Source organism: Eschrichtius robustus, chromosome 3 (assembly GCF_028021215.1).
Source record: "Eschrichtius robustus isolate mEscRob2 chromosome 3, mEscRob2.pri, whole genome shotgun sequence".
Taxonomy (NCBI): Eukaryota; Metazoa; Chordata; class Mammalia; order Artiodactyla; family Eschrichtiidae; genus Eschrichtius; species Eschrichtius robustus.
This window is the reverse complement of record NC_090826.1, coordinates 97,225,889-97,247,441: the sequence shown is the minus strand read 5'-3', so window position 1 is coordinate 97,247,441 and position 21,553 is coordinate 97,225,889. Positions and strand designations below refer to the sequence as shown.

Here is a 21,553-nt window from a genome sequence, read left to right as displayed (position 1 = left end):
CCGGGCAGTGTCAAACTGGAAGGTGTTAGGAGCGCTCCACCAACGGGAGCTCAGGGAGAGGCTTTTATAGAGAGAAGGCAGAAGCGAAGCAAGGAAGTCATTAATGGGCCACAGCTTAATTCCTGACTGGCTGTTTGTGACTGGTCATCCTTAGGTTTCCATTTCATAACCCTGTTTCGATTTTGGTTTGCTGACATAGGCCAACTTGGCATTAGAGCCACCTTAGTGTGACGGCCTCCAGGTTTAATCAACAACAGTTACCCAAAGGATTTTCTACTTGGTTTACTCCGATGCTTGCTTTTGGGTGGAGGGAGGGCCCAGGATGATGTCAAATTACAGTCTTTCCTCCTCCCCTCAGGAAGTAAAGTCCACTGGCAGGAGTGCCTAAATTGGCTCTAACCCTGGGCTCTCACAATGCTTGCTTGTTTTCACAGGGCAGAAGAATGAAACGCCTTAGAAAAAGAGCAACATTCTGGAAAATTGTATAGTTTCTTTTTCTTCTCAGATTGCCTCAAGTCTGTGGAGGATTCCCTTGCTACACACCACATCAAAGGTAGGATGAAAATGGGACTGTGTGTTGGGGTTGGTCCTCTATAATGTTTTGAACAACCAGCATCTCTCCCTGCGCAGCCTGCTCACCAGACAGACGGCCATACCACACGCCGTGCCGGCAGATTCTCCCTCCCAGGAAGAAACAGCCTGCCTGCCTACCTGCCAGTGGCAAATAAAGAATGCCGCCCTCTCCCTCAGAATATCTACATTTTCTCTTTGCTTTTTCTCTCTATATATATTTATTTTACTGAACCACTTGTGAGAAGGTAGCAGACTCAGTGACACTTCACTCCTGAGCTTCTTAGCACACGCCTCCTAAGAACAAGCACATTCTTCGGCAGAACCACGAGACCACCGTCACCCCCAAGAGATCTAACCTGGTCTGCTATACAGTCCTCATTCCAATTTCCCCAACGCAGCTCCTAAAGTCCTTTCCAACTTTTTTCTGGCCTGCGATCCATTCGAGGAACAGTCATTGCATGTTGTTGTCATGTCTATTTAGCCCCTTAGAATATTTTCATTTTAGCAAGTGCCATGAAAGGGAATTTCCAAACCTGAAGTTCCCCATCCCTTTTTTATTTCTCTAAAATCAAGAGCTTACCCAGAGGACCAGAGGGTGGTGCACAGCTTGCCCTAGGATTTGGCTTGCAGACCTGGGGGGAGAATAGTGCAAGGAATGGCCACTCCACAATCAGTGAGGTCAGGCTTTGCGAATCAACTCCTTTGCTATACCTGCCTGAAGTGAACTGAGTGGTCATCTTTCAGAGGCCATTCAAACTGGTGGAAGAGAGATTTCTGTGGTGGCTTTGATGTCCCTCACATCACAGCCTTTTGTTATCTATTTCTCATTTCTCCCATGGTTCTGCCTGGATCATGATTATGGAATAAACGAGGATAAGGGGACAGTCTAGTCAGGCAGACTTTATATGTAACTAAGGACATACTCCAAGAGAACTGTCAGCTCCCTGTGGACTTCCAGGGGAAGCCAGGCAGCAGACCTCCACAAAAATCCCCCAAATGGTACAAAGCCCTGCTTGTATTTTTGAGGTTGAGATCAGAGAGTCTATAAACTCCAGAGAGTCTGTAAACTTTAGAAATGAGGAGAAATCATCTATTTTTAGAGGTGGGCTGAAAAAAAATCACAGTACAAGTGGTTTTATACCACAGAGGAAATAAAAGTTCAGATCAGTTTGTCAACTGAGTCAACTCTGTCTTGGATTCGTCACAGGGATCTTCCGCATTTAAAACAAACGAAGCATCATGCTGAAGAGGGAGGGGAAGGTCCGACCCTACATGAAAACCCTGGATGGAGGTTGGGGATGGATGGTTGTGTTTCATTTCTTCCTGGTAAGAATTTACTTTCCCCTTTGCTACTGCCTGAAAGAAGGCTCCCTGAGAAAGGCTCAGAGCAGACTAAGATCACTTATGAAATCCTTGACATTTGAATGTAAAGGGGGTTAGAGCAAGGCCAGGAACTGCCAATGAACCCAAGAGAAAGTTGAAAATGTCCTCCTTGAGTGAAAGCAGAAGCATTCCATCCTGTCTCCTACCCCTCCTTAAACCTACAGAGTGCTCCAGCTGCCATCAGCAGCTCTGCCCTGGCTGCATGGCAATTAGGATTTGGGGACAATCGTACATTTAACCATCCCAGAAGTAGCACTGGAAACTGCTAAAAATTGCTTTTGCAGGGGTGGGTAGGGAGGGGGTTCCCCAGCTCAGCCCAGCATAGACGTAACCCTGCTGGAAGCAACTTCCTTCTCTCCTAGGGGGCAGGGACTTTTCTTCTGTTCTGCCTGCTGTCCACTTCCCAACCCATCCCCGCCAACCATAACTTATGCTAGAGTTAGGCCCAATGTATATTTCTGACATGTCTGGAAAGGGAGAGAATGATGTGGATTCTGAAACCGGAGCCTGATTTTTCTCCTTCATCCATAAGCAGCTGGACTCCGCACTCTGTTTTTTAATTAACTTCTTTCCTTCATCCTCCCAGAAGCTCTTGGGGTCGTTATGTGAGACAGTGGTGATGTGAATCAGCATGGTCATTCTGAAGGGATTGGTGAATCCCATCACAGCTATATCCCAAACAACCCTGAGAATGGCACCAGCTCCCCAATTCCTCTTAAGTGTTCCCAAGTAAGTTAACTTTGAGATGTATTCACAAAGATACCCTTCCCTCCTGATCCTCCTCCCCAGCCCAGCCCTACAGTAAGAAGCTCCCAGGGAAGGGAGTGCAGGTCCTGGTGACTACTAACTACCCTGAGGCCCACAATGTAGAAATACCACACCTCCTCCCTTATGACAGAGAAGGGGAAAGGAGGGGAAGAAGTCCTCAGCCAGGATATACATAATACAAAACTCCTAACCACAGGACTATTTGTTAAACATTAGCTTCATTACCAAAGAATGTGGAATCTCTTTTTTTTCCTCCCAGAAGTGTTACTAGAAAGGAAACTAAGGACACCCTAAGTCTGAGAGCCTTCCTGTGGCTGGGCCACCTCCCCACATCACAGGCTTTGCAGAACTGGCATTGTTGGTGAGGATCTCTAATTCTCCCACCTTTCTCCCCAGTAACCACCCTTCCTTTTCCTGTATTATCCTCTGAGGATAGGAAGTTATTTGACCAATTTAGTTGCTGGTAAGAAAAGTTGTCTAACAACCAGATTAATAAACAATGTCCCATTTTTTTGGGTGTGATGCTACTTATAAAAGCACACACACAAAAAAAACATTTTGGGTCCTCAAAATGTTAACAGTTAACTCAGGCCAATCACCCGCAGTGGTAATGTGGGTACTTAAGATGACGATGCTTTTGTGTCTGCATAAGTTAAAAGTCTCCTTTTCTATAATAGATGAGCTCCTGAAAAGGTGAGTGAAAAACCCAGTTACAACGTGTTCTTCAGGAGCTCCCTACTTTTTTAAAAAAATGACTCATTCTAACTTACCATACTTTATAACTACGTATTTGCATGATTGTTTTCTGTATTCAGCCTGTGTCCCAGGACTGAATGTTCCATGAGCACAGGGGCCATGTCTGTTTGCTCACCACTGTAAGCCCTAGTAAATAGCCTGGAACACAGTAGGCACTCAATAAATACCTGTTGACAGATGGGAGGATGGATGATGGGGTAAGCCCATGTACAGTGTCTGATGTGGACTCTGGAACAGGACTGAAACCCATCAACCTTGGTCCAAAACATGAGATGAAATAGTATAATAAAGATTTATCTAGTCTGCTTAGTTAACTAAGGGAATATCTGGACCTTGGGGAAAAGATTTTTAATAGCTCTGAGTCAAAACAGAAACAAAGTTGGAAGGTTACAAGTTAAGGGAGGGAGGCAGGGTGGCTGCAAAGGCTATGTCCTTGGCCTTCTTGATATACACAGTGGAAGGCACAGACCCAGTTATTAGAGACAAGTCATATCCACTTACAGCTGCTATGCCCAGACACCAAGGAAAGACCAGAGAGGAAAGGTGCTAAATTGGGGGGCCCAGTAGCTAGCCAAACTCAGATGGCTAAGAACGTAGAGGCCAGCATCCTGTAGATGCCAGCACAGAACCCATGTCCACAGAAAAAGAGGAAGGGTAATTTTACAGAATGACGCCTCACTGTCACATTCCCTGCTCATGAGAGGAGGCAATCACCGCCCTGTATTTTAAACTAAAAGAAACAAGTCTGGGTCATTTAAGGTTCATGTATGTTCTCTAGCCTCGCTTCCTGATAGAGGTGCCTTTGAGGCACGTTATGATTACAAAGTGCTTGATAAAATGCTTTTTTCATTTTTGAATATATAGCCCTGGTGTCCATAGCATTGTTCACTCTAAATAAGGAAAGTCTTGTAGCTTCTATCAAATCAGAATGGGAAAAAATACATTAAGGGACTTCCTCCTCACCACCCCATCTTTTGCAACCTTGGAGCACCACCACTGATTCCTAGTCCCTTACTCCAGACAAGAAATAATACTAGTCTGAAGTAAGAGTCTAGCGGTGAGGATGGAGGGGAAGGCCTTGGTTATTTTATTCAGTAGGTAGAGGCTGAGGGAAGAAGGTTCCTAAGTGGAGGCAGGTCTCTGATTTGGGTGAGTGGGTGGATGGTACCAATCAAGAGAAATGAAAAGGAAGAGTAAGCATGGGATAAGAGAAAGATGAGTTTAGTTTTGGATAAGTTAACCTGAGTTAGAAAGATATGGTAGACAGTAATATGAGTCTCCAGCTCTTGGGAAAGCAGAATGGTTACACAAGATAACAAAAACATAGTTAATAGTTTGAGTATTAAGTGCTAAGTATTACTTTACCAGAATTTTCTCAGTCTTCACAGTCCTATGAGCTAGGTGACATTTACTTTATCTCTACTTTATAAAAGAGGAAGCTTAACTTCCGTAGTTTGCCCAAGGTCACACCCCTAATAGGAAGCAGAGCCAGGATTCTGGCCGAGGCAGGCTGATTGCAGATGGAACACAGTATTCACAACTACACCATGAGTTCAAGGGTGGTAATTAAAACCATGAGATTGAATGGTTGTCTATGGGGCAGGTATAAAGTGAGATGAGTGCAGAACCACAGGGGGAAATATTTACCAGGTGAACAGAGAAAGAATCAGTGAAAAGGAACCCAGGATCTGTGGTCCTTCCACAATGCATAGCCAGCTTGAAAGCAGAGAAAGTGGCCTTGAAACACCAAGGCCACTGAAAAAAAGGAAAGGGGCCACTAGGAAGCCCCTAGAGACAAGAGTGAGTACATGTGGCTCCTGGGCTTTGACTGACTGCAGAGCCTGGCTAGGCCTCCCTTCTAGTTCCCCTCAGAACCTTGCTCCTCACTTGCCCCCCTTCTAATCAGAATTCCAAGAAACAAATGCTGGTACTCCACTGAAAGAAAACCTGACCTCAAAAGAGGAGCTCCCCCTAGTGGAAGGAAGGAGGGTGGTGCGGGCAAAAGGGTTAGATGGGACAGAAAAAAAAGGTGGGGCACATGACCCAACCGTAAGGTGACCATACATCCTCATTACCCTTGCTGTCCAGGCATCAATTAACAGCGCTACTTTTCACTCTCAAAGAGCTTCAACTGGGTGATAAATTATTATGGTTGCCGTATTTATATACCAGGTGAGGGAGGGTACTCAGCTCAAAAGCAGAGTTAAAGCAAAGCTAACTAAGGACTGACAGAACAATTCTTTTGGACCAACACACATCTCTCACAAAGGTAACTGGAATTAGCTGTTTTTAACAGATGCTACTGTAACAGGATGGTATAGTGGTTGGTCTGGAGTCAGTCTATCTGGGTTCAAGTCTTAGCTCCAGCATCCCCATCTTGAGCAACTTTTAAGCTAAATCTCAATTTCCTGAATTTCTAATACAATGTTGACACACCTATTCCATGCCTTTGTAATGAGAATTAAATGAGATGCTTTCATGTAAAGTGATTAGACACTCTAAGTGGACAACCCCCCCCCCCCCAAATATAAAATGTTACAAAGAGGAACTGGCAAACAAACGGGTAAAATACAGGTGACACAGAGAATCATAGCCTCCGGCAGTTCCAACCTCCCCTGTAATGGCTTACTCACCACCTGACTTGGACTCTTTGGCCTGCTTTGATTTAGGTAAATGTATTCGTGATGGGGATGACCAAGACTTTCGCAATTTTCTTTGTGGTTTTTCAAGAAGAGTTTGAAGGCACCTCAGAGCAAACTGGTTGGATTGGATCCATCATGTCATCACTTCGTTTTTCTGCAGGTATAAAGCCATCAATAAGCTTGCTGTCCAAGGAAAAGGACCACCAAAGGGCAAGTCCAAGAAGACTCATCTGTCAGTCATTCAAGACTGAAGCTTTGCTAAAACTCAGGTTCATTTATCAATATGTAAAGCTGAGAAAAGGACCTGCAGTGTTTAGCCTCCGCTTGACTTGGAAAAACTAGAAAAATTAGTGCTTAAACAAAGAAAGGTGAAGAATCCAACTATTTAATTCCATGATTCAATTTTCATGCCTTGTTTCTTTCAACAGTGTCTTAATATAGGTTCAGTGAGCCAGTCTCTCAACTGGAATGTCGACCATAAAGCTCTGACCATAAAGCTCTAAAAGATAGAACCAATTCCTCTTCCTTTAGTTCTAGTTGGAGCTAGAACATGGTGTAGATAAATAATTGAACTTTGTTCTAGTCATAGGTCACTAGAGGCAACCTTTTTTTGCAGAGGTTTCATAATGCATTTTCAGCAAGCTTCCTTTCCAAACCTGCCTATTTACAATATTTTCTTTAAAATAAACAAAAAACAACAAAACTTCTTCCTAAAAGCAAAATAGTGTGGGGCTGGGAATATTAAGAAACTCAATACAGACAACTTTTTGAAGGATACACAAATGTAGAGTCCTCTTATTTCCCTTCAGTTGCCCATTTAAATTGCACACCAGAAGATAAGGGATGCCAGAGCACATTTAACTAGCATTTGTTTCTTTTCCCAAGGTCCCCTAGTTGCTGTTATTTGTGACATAATTGGAGAGAAAACTGCCTCCATTCTTGGGGCTTTCCTTGTTACTGGTGGATATCTGATCAGCAGCTGGGCTACAAGCATTCCCTTTCTTTGTGTGACTATGGGATTTTTACCTGGTGAGTCCATTGTAAAAGTTAAGACTTAAAAAAAAAAATGGAACCAGGAACCTTCCCTTTTACTCTCCATGAGTTCAAAAGGCCTACTTATATTATCTCAGGTCCAGGAGAATATCTTGTCCAGTACCAAGCCACTTAATGTGAAAGTGATTCCAAGCTATTATGTTTTTCTTTTAGGTTTGGGTTCTGCTTTCTTGTACCAAGTCGCTGCTGTGGTCACTACCAAATACTTCAAAAAACGATTAGCTCTTTCTACAGCTATTGCCCGTTCAGGGATGGGACTGACATTTCTGTTAGCGCCTTTCACAAAAGTCCTGATAGATCTATATGACTGGACAGGTGAGTCATTCTAAGTTTCTGAACCATCAACTCTGTAAGATTTAATGTTGAGCCCTCTCTCTGATGACTAGAGAGGAAGTGAGCATGATTCTAAAGTAAAGTATTCTTCCTTGGAGAATATATGGCAAAAGAGACCCTGAACTACTTGCAGGCTTTGCCCGCCACGCAGGCAACTCAGAGTTCACCATAGAGTTCAAGTCTGAGGGGATGGAGGGCAATCTATGTGGCTGGGGAAACACACCTTTGCAGGGAAAGCGGTACTCCTGGGGAAACAAGGATCCTCTACTCAAAGCATTCTCTTCAAATTTTCTCTTTAAGAAAAAAATCTGCATTTAAAAAAAAGTCTCCTCCATCAGATTCACTAAAATAGATGGAAAAAAATTGAGTGAAAAGAGGATTATGTTAATACTTAATCTTTTATGTACTGTCAACTATAAATTTTCACAAATGAATAAAAACCATTCACTCCACAATTTTCTTCATACCTGAGATAAAACATTTGGATTAAAATAACCTCAAAGTATTGGGGAAAAAAATCTATGTATATGTACATATACATGAATATATAAGCCTATTCCTATCTACAGAGCAGTCTTGTTGAACTTTTCCTTTCCTGATTAAAAAAACCACCAGTAGTCTCATGGTGAACAAGACCAGCTGACAAATCCATAAGACAGGATAGCAGAACCTACAGCTAATTCTATCTCTAGAAGCAACACACCCAAGTCACAGCTTTGGTCAGGACATGCTGAAGTCAAGCAACTACTCAGCTTCAAAGGCAACACTGGCATGTCTTCTTTCAAGGAAATTTAAAACATCATGGGATGAAAGGCTATCTCCTCTTCTAAGGCAGTTTCCAAATGATTCCCGTTACCTAATTCTGTATTTTCTGTACCTAAATCTACACCCTCACTTCAGGATATTTAAAACACATTGTAATTTTCTAACATTTGAAATGACTTCCCCCCACCCCAAACCATTTTTTTCCTTTAGCACAAATAACTCTCCTTCCATGCCCCCTAGTGGCACAGCTTTCCCCTTTCCTATCTCCAAGGACTCCCTGTTTTCACAAGGATACATCAGTGTGTATGGCTAACAGTTAAGTCAATGGATTTAAATACTTTCAGCTAAATACAAGGACAAAGCGGTGTTTTCAGGAATTATTGCACTATGATTGAATATTTAGTGGTGGGGCCTCTTCTGAGCCTAAGCATACAGAGTATTGTGAAATGAGAGAGGTAATTTTTAGCTTAACTTCTCAATTTCTCTTTCTCCTGTTCAGGTGCCCTTATATTATTTGGAGCAATCACATTGCATTTGGTGCCTTCTAGTATGCTCTTGAGACCCATCCATATCAAAAGCGAGTGCAATTCCGATATTAAAGATAAAAGTAGCAGTTTGTCTGCAAGTGGTCCAGAGGCAGCGTGTGGGATAGAAACATCATACTGCAATGAGATACAAGAGTCTGCCATCAGGGACAATACTATGCAGGATGGACAACCTGGTATAAGTTTAACAGTCTCACAAAATCAAAATGAAGAGTTCAACAATGAACCCAACAGGAACAGACTCTTCCGAAAAACTCATGAAGAAAGTTATGGGGAAAAGGCTATTTTGTGGAGCTGCAAACAAAAACTCTTTGATTTTTCTCTTCTTAAGAATCCTTTTTTCTACATATTTACATGGTCTTTTCTCCTCAGTCAGTTGGCATATTTCATCCCTACCTTTCACCTGGTAGCCAGAGCCAAAACACTGGGGATTAATATCATGGATGCCTCCTACCTCGTTTCCGTAGCTGGTAAGAAAGTCTACTTCAACTTCACCCTCAAAAGGAGAAATGAACTTAATTTTACAAAAATTTATTAAATTTTATTTTTAAAAAGCTTAAGAAGAATAATTTTTTTAAAAAAGGAGTTGTGGGAAGGCCAGAAAAGCAAGTTTTTTGAGGCTGGTGGGAGCAGCAGGACTTTCCCTCCAACCTGTCACTGCATCTTGCACACAGGCTCTTCCCTACCAGACAGCGGACCCCAAAGCAAGTCTTATTTTCCTATGTCAGTATCTAAGTATTTGTTGGGTACCGAACTTTAGAAAGCTGGTGCTCAGTGACAACAGCCATTTTAGCAAGCAAAAACAATCCTAGGTAGGCTGCACGGTGCAGTGGTTGAAAGGATGGGTTCTGGAGCTAGACTTTCCAGGTTCAAGTTTTTGCAGTGAATGACAGTGTGACCTTGGGCAAGTTACTTGCCTTCTCTGTGTCTCAATTTCCTTGTCTGTAATATATGAATAATAGCATCTACTCTCAGAAGGTTATTAGGATTAAGCAAGTAATGCATGTAGAGTTCAGAATAGTACCTGAACTACTGTAAGCATTCAATAATGTTCTAGTAGTATTTGTAGCTAAGAATTTTTCCCCCTTTAACTCAAAGTAAGAGGATAAGATAAATAAGCATACTAAGGCTAGTCATTAATGGGTAGGCTGACATTTAAAATGAACTAGAATGAAAAAAACAATCATTTTAGTTTAGTACTTATAAAAATGTATGGAAACAGAATGCTTGATCTAGAAGATATGGATTCTTTCAACTGACAAAATAGGGAGTCTAAAAAAATGAAAATGAATGAAATGGAACTGGTTTGCTCTATCTGGAAATTCTCAGTAGCTCAACACTTAACTTTTCTCTTGCTAATTTCTGGAAAAGACTATTTACCAAGCCCTTGCAAAACTGATTGCACCCCATTTCCAACTGCTCCTGTCAAATAAAACTTGCGTACACAAGAAAAAGATACATAGCTAAACTGATTTTTTTTCCACTGAAGTGGCTGGTAGTATCAATTTAGATCAGATTAGGGCTTTACAGCAGGATCAAAGAACATAATAAAGTTTCAATACGTATCCTAGGAAATAACTGTAAAAATAGATATAGAGATGGTAGTATGAATTTTCAATTCCTTTTTGTGGAGCAATTTATGTTTGAACCATAGGAAGAATTTTAAGTATAAAACAACTGCAGCTCATGCTCCTCTTGGTGAAAATCTCTTTCAGTATTTAACTGCTACATTAACATATACTAGGATAAAGGATAAGAATGTTCTGTTATCATAAAACTAAGTGAAAAATGTTATTCTTAAATTTTATTCAAGTTACACCATAGTTCCAGTGTTCAAGAGATGATCTCCCATTTCCAGACTTTCTACATATTTTCAAGTTAAGCATAATAGCCTTTGGAGGAGGACTTAATTACCAAAACCTCATAAGCAATTATGAGTCTCAACATGTTTTTTTTCTTCACCGTAAGACTTTTTTATACTCCAGTCGTCCACCATATGACTTCCCCAGGACACTAACCTGTGGGTTTCCTAATCTTCAAGAAATCTCACTTCCTCACCTCTTCAAGGGAGGCCTACTGAGCCCAGCGTTCTCTATAACCTGGTATTCCCAGTTTGGTGGTATGAGTTTCCCAAACACAATCAGAAAAACACCTGGTGAGTACTCTACCCAACTATGAAGGAGCCTTTTTGGTATTTTATTGATGTGTCTGGAATAGGTAAGTAAATGACAGAATCTATTGATAGACAAATGGAACCATTCTTTTTCTCTTATGTCCCAGCCTCAGGATGAAGTCATATTACTTAGGAAAAGATGCCTTATGCATTTACAGTTTTCAAAGGGGCTAGGAAAATGGAATTAGGATTTCATAAGACCTTTTTCAATATTGTTCCAGGTATCATTGAGACAGTCAGTCAGATTATCTCCGGATGGGTTGCTGATCAAAACTGGATCAAGAAGTATCATTACCACAAGTCTTACCTCATCCTCTGCGGCATCACTAACCTGCTTGCTCCTTTTGCCACCACATTTTCACTACTTATGACCTATACCATCTTCTTTGCCATTTTCTCCGGTGGTTACCTGGCATTGATACTTCCTGTACTGGTGAGTAGCCGCACTGATTAATGTTCTTACATCATTTAGTAAAAGTGTTAACAATCACCTCCCCAAAAGAGAAAACATATTTTGTATTAATTTTATAATTAAAAACAAACATACTCAGAAACCTTGTAGCTATATCTTAACCAGCTATTCATCTTACCTTGTGGGGGGGGGGGGGCGGGGGGCGGGGGCCGAGAGGACTATCCACGTGGGACAGGAAAGAAGAGCAAAATACGGGTCAGAAGGATTCCATTTTGCTTATCAGTCTCCCAGGTTAGACTTCTGTTCACTTCTTTCCTTCAGCTCCAGAAATTTCTTTGGTTCTAAGACACATCTTGGAAGAGTTCCTTAAAAGAAAAAAGGGCTTCCTGACCAGCACTGGCTTCTCTCTTGTTGAGAGAAGTTCTGTATACTTTAATAAGAACATTGTGTTTTTAACTCCTCTCCATCTTTACCCCAAATTGACATAAAGTCCTAGACCTGAATGGAACTGAGTTATACAAATACTTCTGGGTTTTTCTTGGAACCCCATGGGTTCTTAGAACTAGGCCCCCAGTGTGCTGCAACAGAATCCCCCGGAATCTTCTGGACTGATATCAATATTAGCATCAGTGCTGCAGGATCTTATATGAGGCTTAAGCAAAAATCAAACTTTCTAAAGCTGAAATCAACTCCTGTGATATCTGATTTCTTATAAACTAATGGTTGGTATTCAGCCATAGGTGGATTCAATAATACCACTGTCAGCTCCAACTGTAAATACTATTTCCTAACAGAGAAGAGCAGTGAGGTTCAGGGGAAAAAAGAATCCCTGAACCAATTAAAAGATTTTTAAAAAGAAACAAAAACCAACATTCCTTACTAATAAAATGAAAACACTGTCTGCCTACTGAAATTACTATTCCCTATCTGCCTCAGCTCTTTCATAGTATCAGGGTAAAATGCCATCCAAATCACCTCAGAAGTCAACTGTTCACAGTTTCAGATGACATACACAGTATTTGCCCCTCTGTAGGCAAAGGTCTCCACAGAATTTCACCCTCAATATGGCTAACATTGGATTCTAATCCCTGCAGGTTGATCTGTCTGGGAATTCTATGGTACACAGGTTCTTGGGGCTTGCCAGTTTCTTTGCTGGGATGGCTGTCCTTTCTGGACCACCTTTAGCAGGTAACAGCTTACCCACATTCTGAGTAAACTTCAACAGCAATGAAACAAAATGCTGATCCATGATTAATGGTAACATGTAACAACATTATCAGGTTAAAAGAAACTGATGATTATCTCTGCTGTTCCTATAACAACTCTCACAACTCCATCACTAATCTAGGAGAATCTGAGGGTTAATTCAACAGATGTGCACTAGGCAGATTCTTACATTCTCTTGGGAGTCTTACAGCAGGGATTGTGTGTGTATCTACTTCTCTGGGGAGACAATCCAGAGTTTTATCAGATGCCCAAAGACCTATGATGGTTAAAAACAAAAACAAACAAAGGCTGTCTTGGACTAAAGGCCAGAATCTGGAGAGGATATGTGGGGCCACTGGTGAACATTAAATACAAGTAGAGTAAAACTTGGGGGAGTTCTGTTTTTAAGTCAACTTTAAGACTGAAGCATTGTTTTACATTCACTTTTTACCTATTGGGACATTTTGTGCTTGCTGCACATTTAATCTAAGACTATTAAAAGACTGCCTACTCATACAAATTTCCTTAGTAAACAGACTTAAGCTTTAGTATCTTACACTATAGGTTCTCAATATAGTTGAATTACAAATTACTACAGCATTTCCAATCATCCACAAAAAGGAATTCAGCCTAAAACTTACTTCTGCTTCCCTCAGTCCTGAAGTAAGACAGAAAAAGGGTCTGATCTTGTCCCACTATCATTTTTTTTAACTAAGTTTTATAATGACGTTAGATTTGCACCTCTATAAACTTAAGACTTACAAAGGCAAATATCAAAAGAACTTAATAAAAGAAATTATTACTGAAGGTAAAATAATGTACCACTATCTGAGTTTCAATTTAGGTATACCTATCTAAAGGAAAAAATTACACAAATACACAACTAAGTCCTTATTTGCATTTATGAACACACCTCTTCCCATGACGTCTAACTCAGCCAATACTTCGTAACTAGAAAACAGGCTAGAATTTTATAGCCCAGAATTGTTATACAAGGAGTGGTAAAAGACCAAGCACCAGAGGCGGCTAGCAGAGCTACTCTATGGCTAGTATCCAGGTCAGTGAAATACAGGAAACAGAGTTCAAATACAATTTGCTGATGAATTTTTTCAATTTTGACCCTTCTTCACTGGCTGTCCTAACGACGCCTTGGAACTTTTCAAGCCTATTAGGCCAAAAGTGTAGGGAAGTAACAAATACCAGGGCACAGAATATCTTATTCAAATGATGAAGGCAAATAACAAAACTACAACATGGTTAGAGATAAATGTTTTTGTATACATTTAAAAATGTTTAGAGAGTTCAATGTATGAGAAGACAAAGCACGTTTTGGGAGGAGTATTACTTAAAAGGAAAAAGCTATAGATGTATGTGTGGGTCTTGAAACCAATTTGTTGGTCATGATCTTTAAAAAATTTTTCTTAATAAAAAAGGACCACGAGCAGATTAGAAATCAGAGTGCATCACTTTATTGTGAAACTTATTTCACACGCACACACACCTATGTAACAGAAAACATATGTGATGTAAAACACATTTCTTACTATTAGTGAGTCAAAAAAAAAAGTTACAAGCCTTTCATTACCCAATGTCCATGATACCCTAGCACTGTATGTGAGGATAAAGACAGAGCTCATGGTAGAATTTTTACCTGCTAACTCTGAAAATATTATTTAGGCAATCATAAATTTTTTAAGTTCTACAAAAGTCAAAGGAAGTGATAAGGCTATTGCTGAAAGCTTAAGCACAGGTTTTTAGTCTGGGAGCTGCTCAGAGTATCTTAAACAAGATTATGATAATAATATATAATTCAGTTAAGTTTCCTGCTCTATACCATGGTCTCTCATTGACTACAATGTAGTGCTAGGCTTCTTGCTGAAGGGAGACTTCGGGAGAGCCCTTGCTCCTGTAGGTCCTTGCTCTGTGAAGTGACAAGAGGGTTTTACAAAGGCCATTAGATTTGTTCCTAACTTCTGACTCCAGCAGCAACTACTAAAGAACATCAGAAATACTGAGTTACAGATCCACTCATCCGTCAACCGGTACAGGCAAGTTATGTTACTGTCTTTAGCTTTAACTAAATCGAAACGCTTACTGGTTATAAAATATTAAATTCTAAACCAAACTTAGATCTTCCGAACTGTATGAGATCCTCATATTTTACTTACCTAGACTTGTTATTACCAAAATATGAAAGTTGAAATTCCTATAAAAGATTACAGGCATTTAAAATGAGGAATCTAGCAAACAGTAAAATGTTTCACAATAATCCTCAGTCAAAAGACTAGTTAAAAATGGTACATGAATAATAATTTTCTCCTTCCTGTATGGAAATGAAAAAGAAAAACAAGTTAGTGCTATACAGCATATTTTAAAAATTCAAGGAAAGGGGAAAATAAAGCATAGGAAACCCAAGGAATCATATAACCGAGATTTTTTAAAGTTACTTTTTTCTTTAAAAAAACGTAAATAGAGCATATGGGCAAGAAAATTATTTATACATCTTTTGTAATGGTGATTATGATAAGAAATATAGTGGCAACAAAATTCTTCATCAGATCTTGGTTAAAACTGACAGGTATTGAAATAAATAATAGTTTAAAAATTATCCCCCCCGACTCCCCACAAGCGACCACCCTGCCCGCTCCACCCCACAGCCCTCCCTATTCTTGCCAATACTCAGCAACAAATTCAATTTTAGTTAATAATATGGCCTGCTTCAGACTGCATCAGTTTTGGGGTTGTTCTAGGTTTCCTGACCTAGGTGGTCAGTAGACCCAAGGGTAGGCCAAATGTCACTGTTCATCCAAACCCAAATGCTGTTTTTTGCTGGTAGATGGCATCCAGAGCTACACACTGACACCAAGACGGAAGCCTTGGAAGGTTGTGGAAAAATAAAAAGTATTAATATTTTTAAAACTTAATATACATTTCTAATAGACCCCTGTTAACAAAAGTACACCTGCAGAAAGCAATCTAAATAAAAAAATAGTGCCTTGGGCAAAAAAAGCCAAGTATATCATCATATTCTCCAATGTACAAGTGGGCGGTGCGTGGGCTTCTCATTCTCTTGTTGCGGAGCATGGGCTCTGGGCACGCGGGCTTCAGTAGTTGTGGCGCGCGGACACAGTAGTTGTGGCTTGCGGGCTCTAGAGCGCAGGCTCAGTAGTTGTGGCACACGGGCTTAGTTGCTCTGCGGCATGTGGGATCTTCCCGGACCAGGGCTCGAACCCGTGTCCCCTGCATTGGCAGGCGGATTCTTAACCACTGCGCCACCAGGGAAGTCCTGCATTAACTCTTTATCTGCATTTTACAAGAAAAGACAATGGCTAAAATGGAAATTCATCCATCTAAGCTTGTCTCTGTCCCATTAACACAGACAGGTCATTAATGACAGGTCATTTCCATCCTCATTTCAGATACAATGTTAAACAAATATTCCACCCAGTCCTCACTCCACCTTTTATCAACCATGCCCGCTACAGTTTTATCAGTCATCTTGGCCTATCAGTTGAGATTCCTCTACGGCCTGAAATTTTATTTGGAAAACAAACACACAAGCAACTCAACCTTTTGGTCTGCTATAAATCCATTTTGGAGATTGGGGGTATGGGGGACAAGTGAGAAGGCAGAACAAAGTTCTCTGTCCTTTAAATCCTGAGGAATATATTATATACCCTGAAGAGGCAAAAGGAAACAATGTAAATCATTTCTTTATCCAGAGGTTATTTTCCCCATAAGCAACAAACCCCACAGAATTTTACTTTGATACAGCATTCCTAGGATTAATGAATCCCTACAAAAGCATCAAAAATAAATTCCAAATAGCTCTCTATTGTGGTTTAAAAAGGAGAGGGGGGAGGTAGTCCTTTCCTTGCAAGGCCAAGTTATCAAGTTTCAAAATCCTAACACAGACCACAATCCTCTTAATAAAACTTACAACACAGAGCCAATGCTTATAGCACTACCAGTAAATCTTATGGCAAATTTCTATCATGAGGCCTTTAGAGAGTTCCTGTCTTAAAAGGCACTGAGGTTTATATTTGCTAAACCATGTTTCCCAAGATTTTTCCCTTCATGGCACATACAGCACACCCAAAGTAAAATGACAAGGCTGCTAACAGCCAGGCAGCAGCTCCAGTGACCCCAAGAATGTGAGAAGATTCATTGTCTCTGCACACCTTGGAAGTCTGCCACTATTCTACAGCCTAACAGCTAGAAGCTCTGGTTCAACACTGGCTAGCCACTTACAGAATCCTCAAAAACTAATTTGAACTACCATCAAGGAGAACTTTGGAATTAAGGGCCTTCTAGGGGTATTTCAAATCTTAACATGATGACCAATAATAAACTTACAGTAGTAATCCTATTGAAAAGGATTCATAACTCAGCTAAAAATCAACTTCTGAGATATCAGATATGAATACTTTTTAGACAAGATGTTAATCTCATTTTTAAACGTGTATGGCTTAACCCATAAAATGATATAGAGTATCATTTTTAAAATGTTGACATTTAAAAAAATGAATTTAGATTCTATATTAAACATCAAACTTAAAAGATTATTCCAATCCCTTTTTTGTTGACTGTAAGAAAACTGGTTTGCAAAGCTGTTTAAGATAGGCTGAGGCCTATCTTCTTAGTTGTTTTAAATTATCACAGGAAACATTATTAGATATTCCTACCCAGAACAAGGTTTACAGCTATAAAGAAGTAATTTGGACAACAACTTTATTGTATGTAAGAATCAACTGGGTGCCACCTAGGAAGAAGTATGCTTAGGAATCCAATGAATTTGCACAATTAACATGCATCTTAAGTGAATCTGATGCAGGTAGTCTGGAGACACCGAGGAAATGCTTAGAGGGGACTTCAGCTTAGGAAGTCTGCACCAGTAGGCAGCGTACTCCTCAGAATGCTGGCTACATACAGTATTCCTTAGCATGGAGTGGAGGCTCAGATCCACTGCACGCTTTCCTGGACTGTGGCTGGTATTCTCTGCCACTCACAATGCTTTTGCTATGACCACAAAGAAACCCAGTCTTTTGAATGTCAACTTATGCGTGTATTTCCATTTGAAAATGATTAGAATGCAGTGGTTTCTGAACTACCAACAATAACCCTGAAACTGTTCAGGTTGAAAGTGCATTTGTATACATCTATTTCATGCTATTATAAAAAAAGTACAAAGACCTAATAAAATCAGATCAAATATACAGTCTTTTTTTTTTTTTTTGGCCTCACCGCGTGGCGTGTGGGATCTTAGCTCCCTGACCAGGGATCGAACCCGTGTTCCCTGCAGTGGAAGCGAGGAGTCCTAACCACGGGACTGCCAGCGAATTCCCTATACAGTCTTCTTTTACTTTCAATGGTGGGGAAAGGCTAATTATTCCAACCAAATAGAGATGTTTGGTTAGAGCAGCAAAGCTATGAATTTAACTTACCTAGTAGCCACTTAAATTTAAGCTTGATTATGAAGCTAATATTTTCATAGGACAATTAATTAATAATAGTACAGTACAGTCCTGCATCTTACATTTCACCTCATATTTGCTATTATAAATAACATCTTAAAACTAAATACTCAACTTCACATTATTATCGTATGGAATGGCAATTAGATCTTAGAAACAGAATTTTAAAATATACTAATCTCTCAATAATCAAGCATGAATGGGAGAAACAGATTTAAAACAAATTATTTCATTAAACTTTGCATTGGTTATTCCCTGGCAGTCCAGTGGTTAGGACTCGGCGCTCTCACTGCCAGGGGCCCAGGTACAATCCCTGGTTGGGGAGCTAAGATTCTGCAAGCTGTGCGACACGACAAAAATAAATAAATAAATAAATAAATAAATAAATAAATAAAAACTTTGCATGGAAATACATGGAAACTGTTCTAAAGCATGCTAAGTAACTCCCTGCCCTGGTAAGAAAATACACTAAATATATCTTAATCTTTCACGTTTCAGAAACAACATTCTGACTTTAAATGTGTGTGAAATGAAAGGCTTATAAGCAGTTTTCTCTTAAACTGTTTTAGTCCCTCCAGGATTTATAAAACAACTCAGTTTCACTATTTTTAGCTTTACCCTCCTGACCTTTTAGCAGCACTATCTACCTCCCTGTCCAAGAATTTTTAGTCTTTTCCTAGAGTGTTGTTTCAAATACCCGTGTCTTACAATTCACAGGTTATATATAAACTGGTAAATTGCTATACTAAGGGACGAAGGCAAGAATGACAAAGGATAAGAGGGGGTGCCACTGCTCTCCACAGTTCCTCCTTCACAGAAATTTCTAGAAAAACTGACAGATTGGTCAGCCGTTTCTTAGATATCTAAAGGTCAATCAACATAATACAAAGACTTGTCCCAGTCGGTTTCACTATTTTGCTTAACTCCAAGAAACATTTAATTGAGTTCACTGATCAAACAAGTAAAAGCAACTTAAAGTTAGCTGAATTTAAATAAAACATTCCATTCATCCATTACATTAAGAAAAGGAAACAAAGAGCTAATGAAGCAAACAAACAAAAATTGAAAGTCTCTATCAGAGCCAAGTAAGAGAATAAAAAGGAGAGGAGATAAAGACATACACAATCAGACAAAAAAAAAGGGTATACTCTACACATCCAGTGAGAAATCATGTTCCAAGATATAAGTGAAAATCAAAAGATACAATGTAAGCTCCATGGAGACAGATATTTTCATCCATTTTTGTCCATGGGTTTATCCCTAGTAACCAGAACTGTGCTGGCATAGAGTACCAAAATTTTTTGAATAAATGATCAGAATAACATCCTTAACCACTGTGCCACCAGGGAAGTCCAAGAATAACATCCTTGACTTAAGGTTTTTCAAGATTTTAAATATAAAAACTTATAAAAGGCATATTGTAAGTTTGCATCTACAAACATAATATGCATACAATAATCTAGACGAGACTGTGACCCCCCCCCCAGAGGTCCTGAGCCCTTTTTAGGGAACCTGAGGTCAAAACTATTTTCATAATAATATTGAGACATTATTTGCCTTTTCCACAGGGTTGACTTTTGCAATAATGTATAAATGTTGGTGCCTTGCACAAATATTCTTTGCCACCACAAACTCACATTTTTTTTTAAAAAAAGCGTTTCACTTAAGAAGTTCTAGTATGTGCCATTAGCCAAATGATTTGAGGACCTTCCCAATTCTTGCTTTAAAAGAGCACTTTGATTTCAGGGGGAATTATCGTCATTGTTTAACCCACTTGGCCAAGTAAGTCAGTTCCTTTTCATTTGTTCTCATAACCTCCTGAACCATCCATCCCCTCACAGCCTCTATCGCAGGTGTAATTTATGTGGTTAATACCAAATCCCCGGTAAACTATATGGTCTATGAGGGCAGGGACCATGTCTCTTTTGGCTCATTATCATATCCTCAACACCTAGCACATTGCTGGGAACATAGTAAGAATTCAAATGTCTGTTCAGTGAAGGAAAAAAGATAATAATCAGTTCTCACTTTTTTCTTTGGAAAATAGTAATTCACAATATTTTTCTTCGTAAGAATAGTGGTCTTCTAATAAAATTCATTGTTAAAATGAAATGGTACGTGTTCCTAATTTTCTCCAACTTCCATTACAAGACTGGAGATGGGCTCTGGGTTCACAATTACTTTTAACCCAAGGTTTAAACCCCTAACTCAGATGGAATTGATTTAACTTCATCAATAGAAAATAAGACAGGTAAGCAGCTTGACTAACTTTCTAATGGGTCACAATACAAACTAGTAAGTACAGGAGGCTCCTTCCTTCAAGGAAGGGTTCATGGCTGAGAACTACTAATGGGAAGGTTTGCATCACTAACAGAAATTCTTCCTTCCTTATAGGCTGGTTATATGATTATACCCAGACATACACCGGCTCCTTCTACTTCTCGGGCATATGCTATCTCCTCTCTTCAGTTTCCCTTTTCTTTGTACCATTGGCTGAGAGATGGAAAAACAGTCTGACCAGAAAGAGAGAGGACTGCAATCAAGTGAGAGCTTAACAAAACAAAGTCTAAACTAAAAGTCACTGGAAACAAAAGCATGGAAGAAAAGTACCCGCATTTGTAAACTAAGAAGGTGAACCACATAATTTTTTAAGGTTCCTTTTTGCTTTAGCACTCTGAAGAATGTCTAACTGGTGGGAAGAAAAGAGTAATAGCAATTTAAATTAAACTCTTTGTTAGTATTTAATCAAATAGGCTAAAATTTTAATCAGTTGAAGCAGTTACTTTAGATATTAAATGAAAATCAGAATGTACTGTAATAATAAATTAACCAAACTCTCAGTTGTGCCATGGTAATTCAGTTGCAAAAATATGTAAAGACAGAAAACCATTTTCCTTCATATAAAGCAGTATTAAACAGAGCCATTGAACTCTGGAATCTGAATGAACATTGAAACATTGTTTAGTGACTGGAAGAGTATACACCCCCCAAATAGTTTATCTTTGCCTCGTAACTAGAGATAATCTTTGTTTTCTTTTCATTATTTTGTTTCTTAAATTTTCTATAATAAACATGTATTGCTATGTAATAAAAAATAAATAAGAACTGCTAAAAAAAAGAAAAAACCCCACAAACAACAAACCTTTATTGCAAGATCATTTGAATAGTATGATCATCCAAACAATGTGCTACATCAAAGCACAAAGCTCATCCAAACAATGTTACTTTTTCACTGTATCTAATTATCTGAAAGGTTCAAGCTAAATATCTAGACATATCTTTAGAACAAGTTTTATATGAAAGTTGAATAGGTGGCTCTTAACGGGAGATAAACCGAAAGATGTTTCTTAAATATGGAATAATTATGTTAACTAATTAATGTCACTTAGACTAAGCAACTACATGGGGATAGAGAGCTCTTCATTATCTGGGTGATTTTAATAGGAAAAAAAGACCACCCTAGAGTTCTC

General features: G+C 39.4%; 1 protein-coding gene across 3 annotated transcripts; it reads left to right on the top strand.

Annotated features, from left to right (window-relative positions):
- The first annotated feature begins 1 nt into the window (after window position 1).
- Window positions 2-20,991, top strand: SLC16A4 (solute carrier family 16 member 4). Of its 3 annotated transcripts, XM_068540466.1 has the most exons (10): window positions 6-553; window positions 1,781-1,899; window positions 2,543-2,685; window positions 6,150-6,282; window positions 7,008-7,151; window positions 7,329-7,490; window positions 8,773-9,288; window positions 11,213-11,424; window positions 12,498-12,591; window positions 20,478-20,984. In XM_068540466.1, exons 4-10 carry the CDS (start codon window positions 6,165-6,167, stop codon window positions 20,636-20,638), a joined length of 1,407 nt encoding a protein of 468 aa, XP_068396567.1. In that variant the 5' UTR covers window positions 6-553; window positions 1,781-1,899; window positions 2,543-2,685; window positions 6,150-6,164; the 3' UTR covers window positions 20,639-20,984. The 3 variants fall into 3 exon arrangements, with proteins under 3 accessions (XP_068396569.1, XP_068396566.1, XP_068396567.1); XM_068540465.1 differs by lacking the exon at window positions 2,543-2,685 and having other exon boundaries at window positions 4-553; window positions 20,478-20,985; XM_068540468.1 differs by lacking the exons at window positions 2,543-2,685; window positions 7,008-7,151 and having other exon boundaries at window positions 2-553; window positions 20,478-20,991.
- The last annotated feature ends 562 nt before the right edge of the window (window positions 20,992-21,553 follow it).

What these genes read in the sequence shown, in the direction of transcription:
- SLC16A4 (XM_068540465.1), top strand. Translation starts at nt 1,813, where the DNA reads ATGCTGAAGAGGGAGGGGAAGGTCCGACCCTACATGAAAACCCTGGAT. An exon ending in ATCACTTCGTTTTTCTGCAG is followed by an intron (nt 6,283 to 7,007) that starts GTATAAAGCCAT and finishes TCTTTTCCCAAG; the next exon opens with GTCCCCTAGTTGCTGTTATT. An exon ending in TTCTGGACCACCTTTAGCAG is followed by an intron (nt 12,592 to 20,477) that starts GTAACAGCTTAC and finishes CCTTCCTTATAG; the next exon opens with GCTGGTTATATGATTATACC.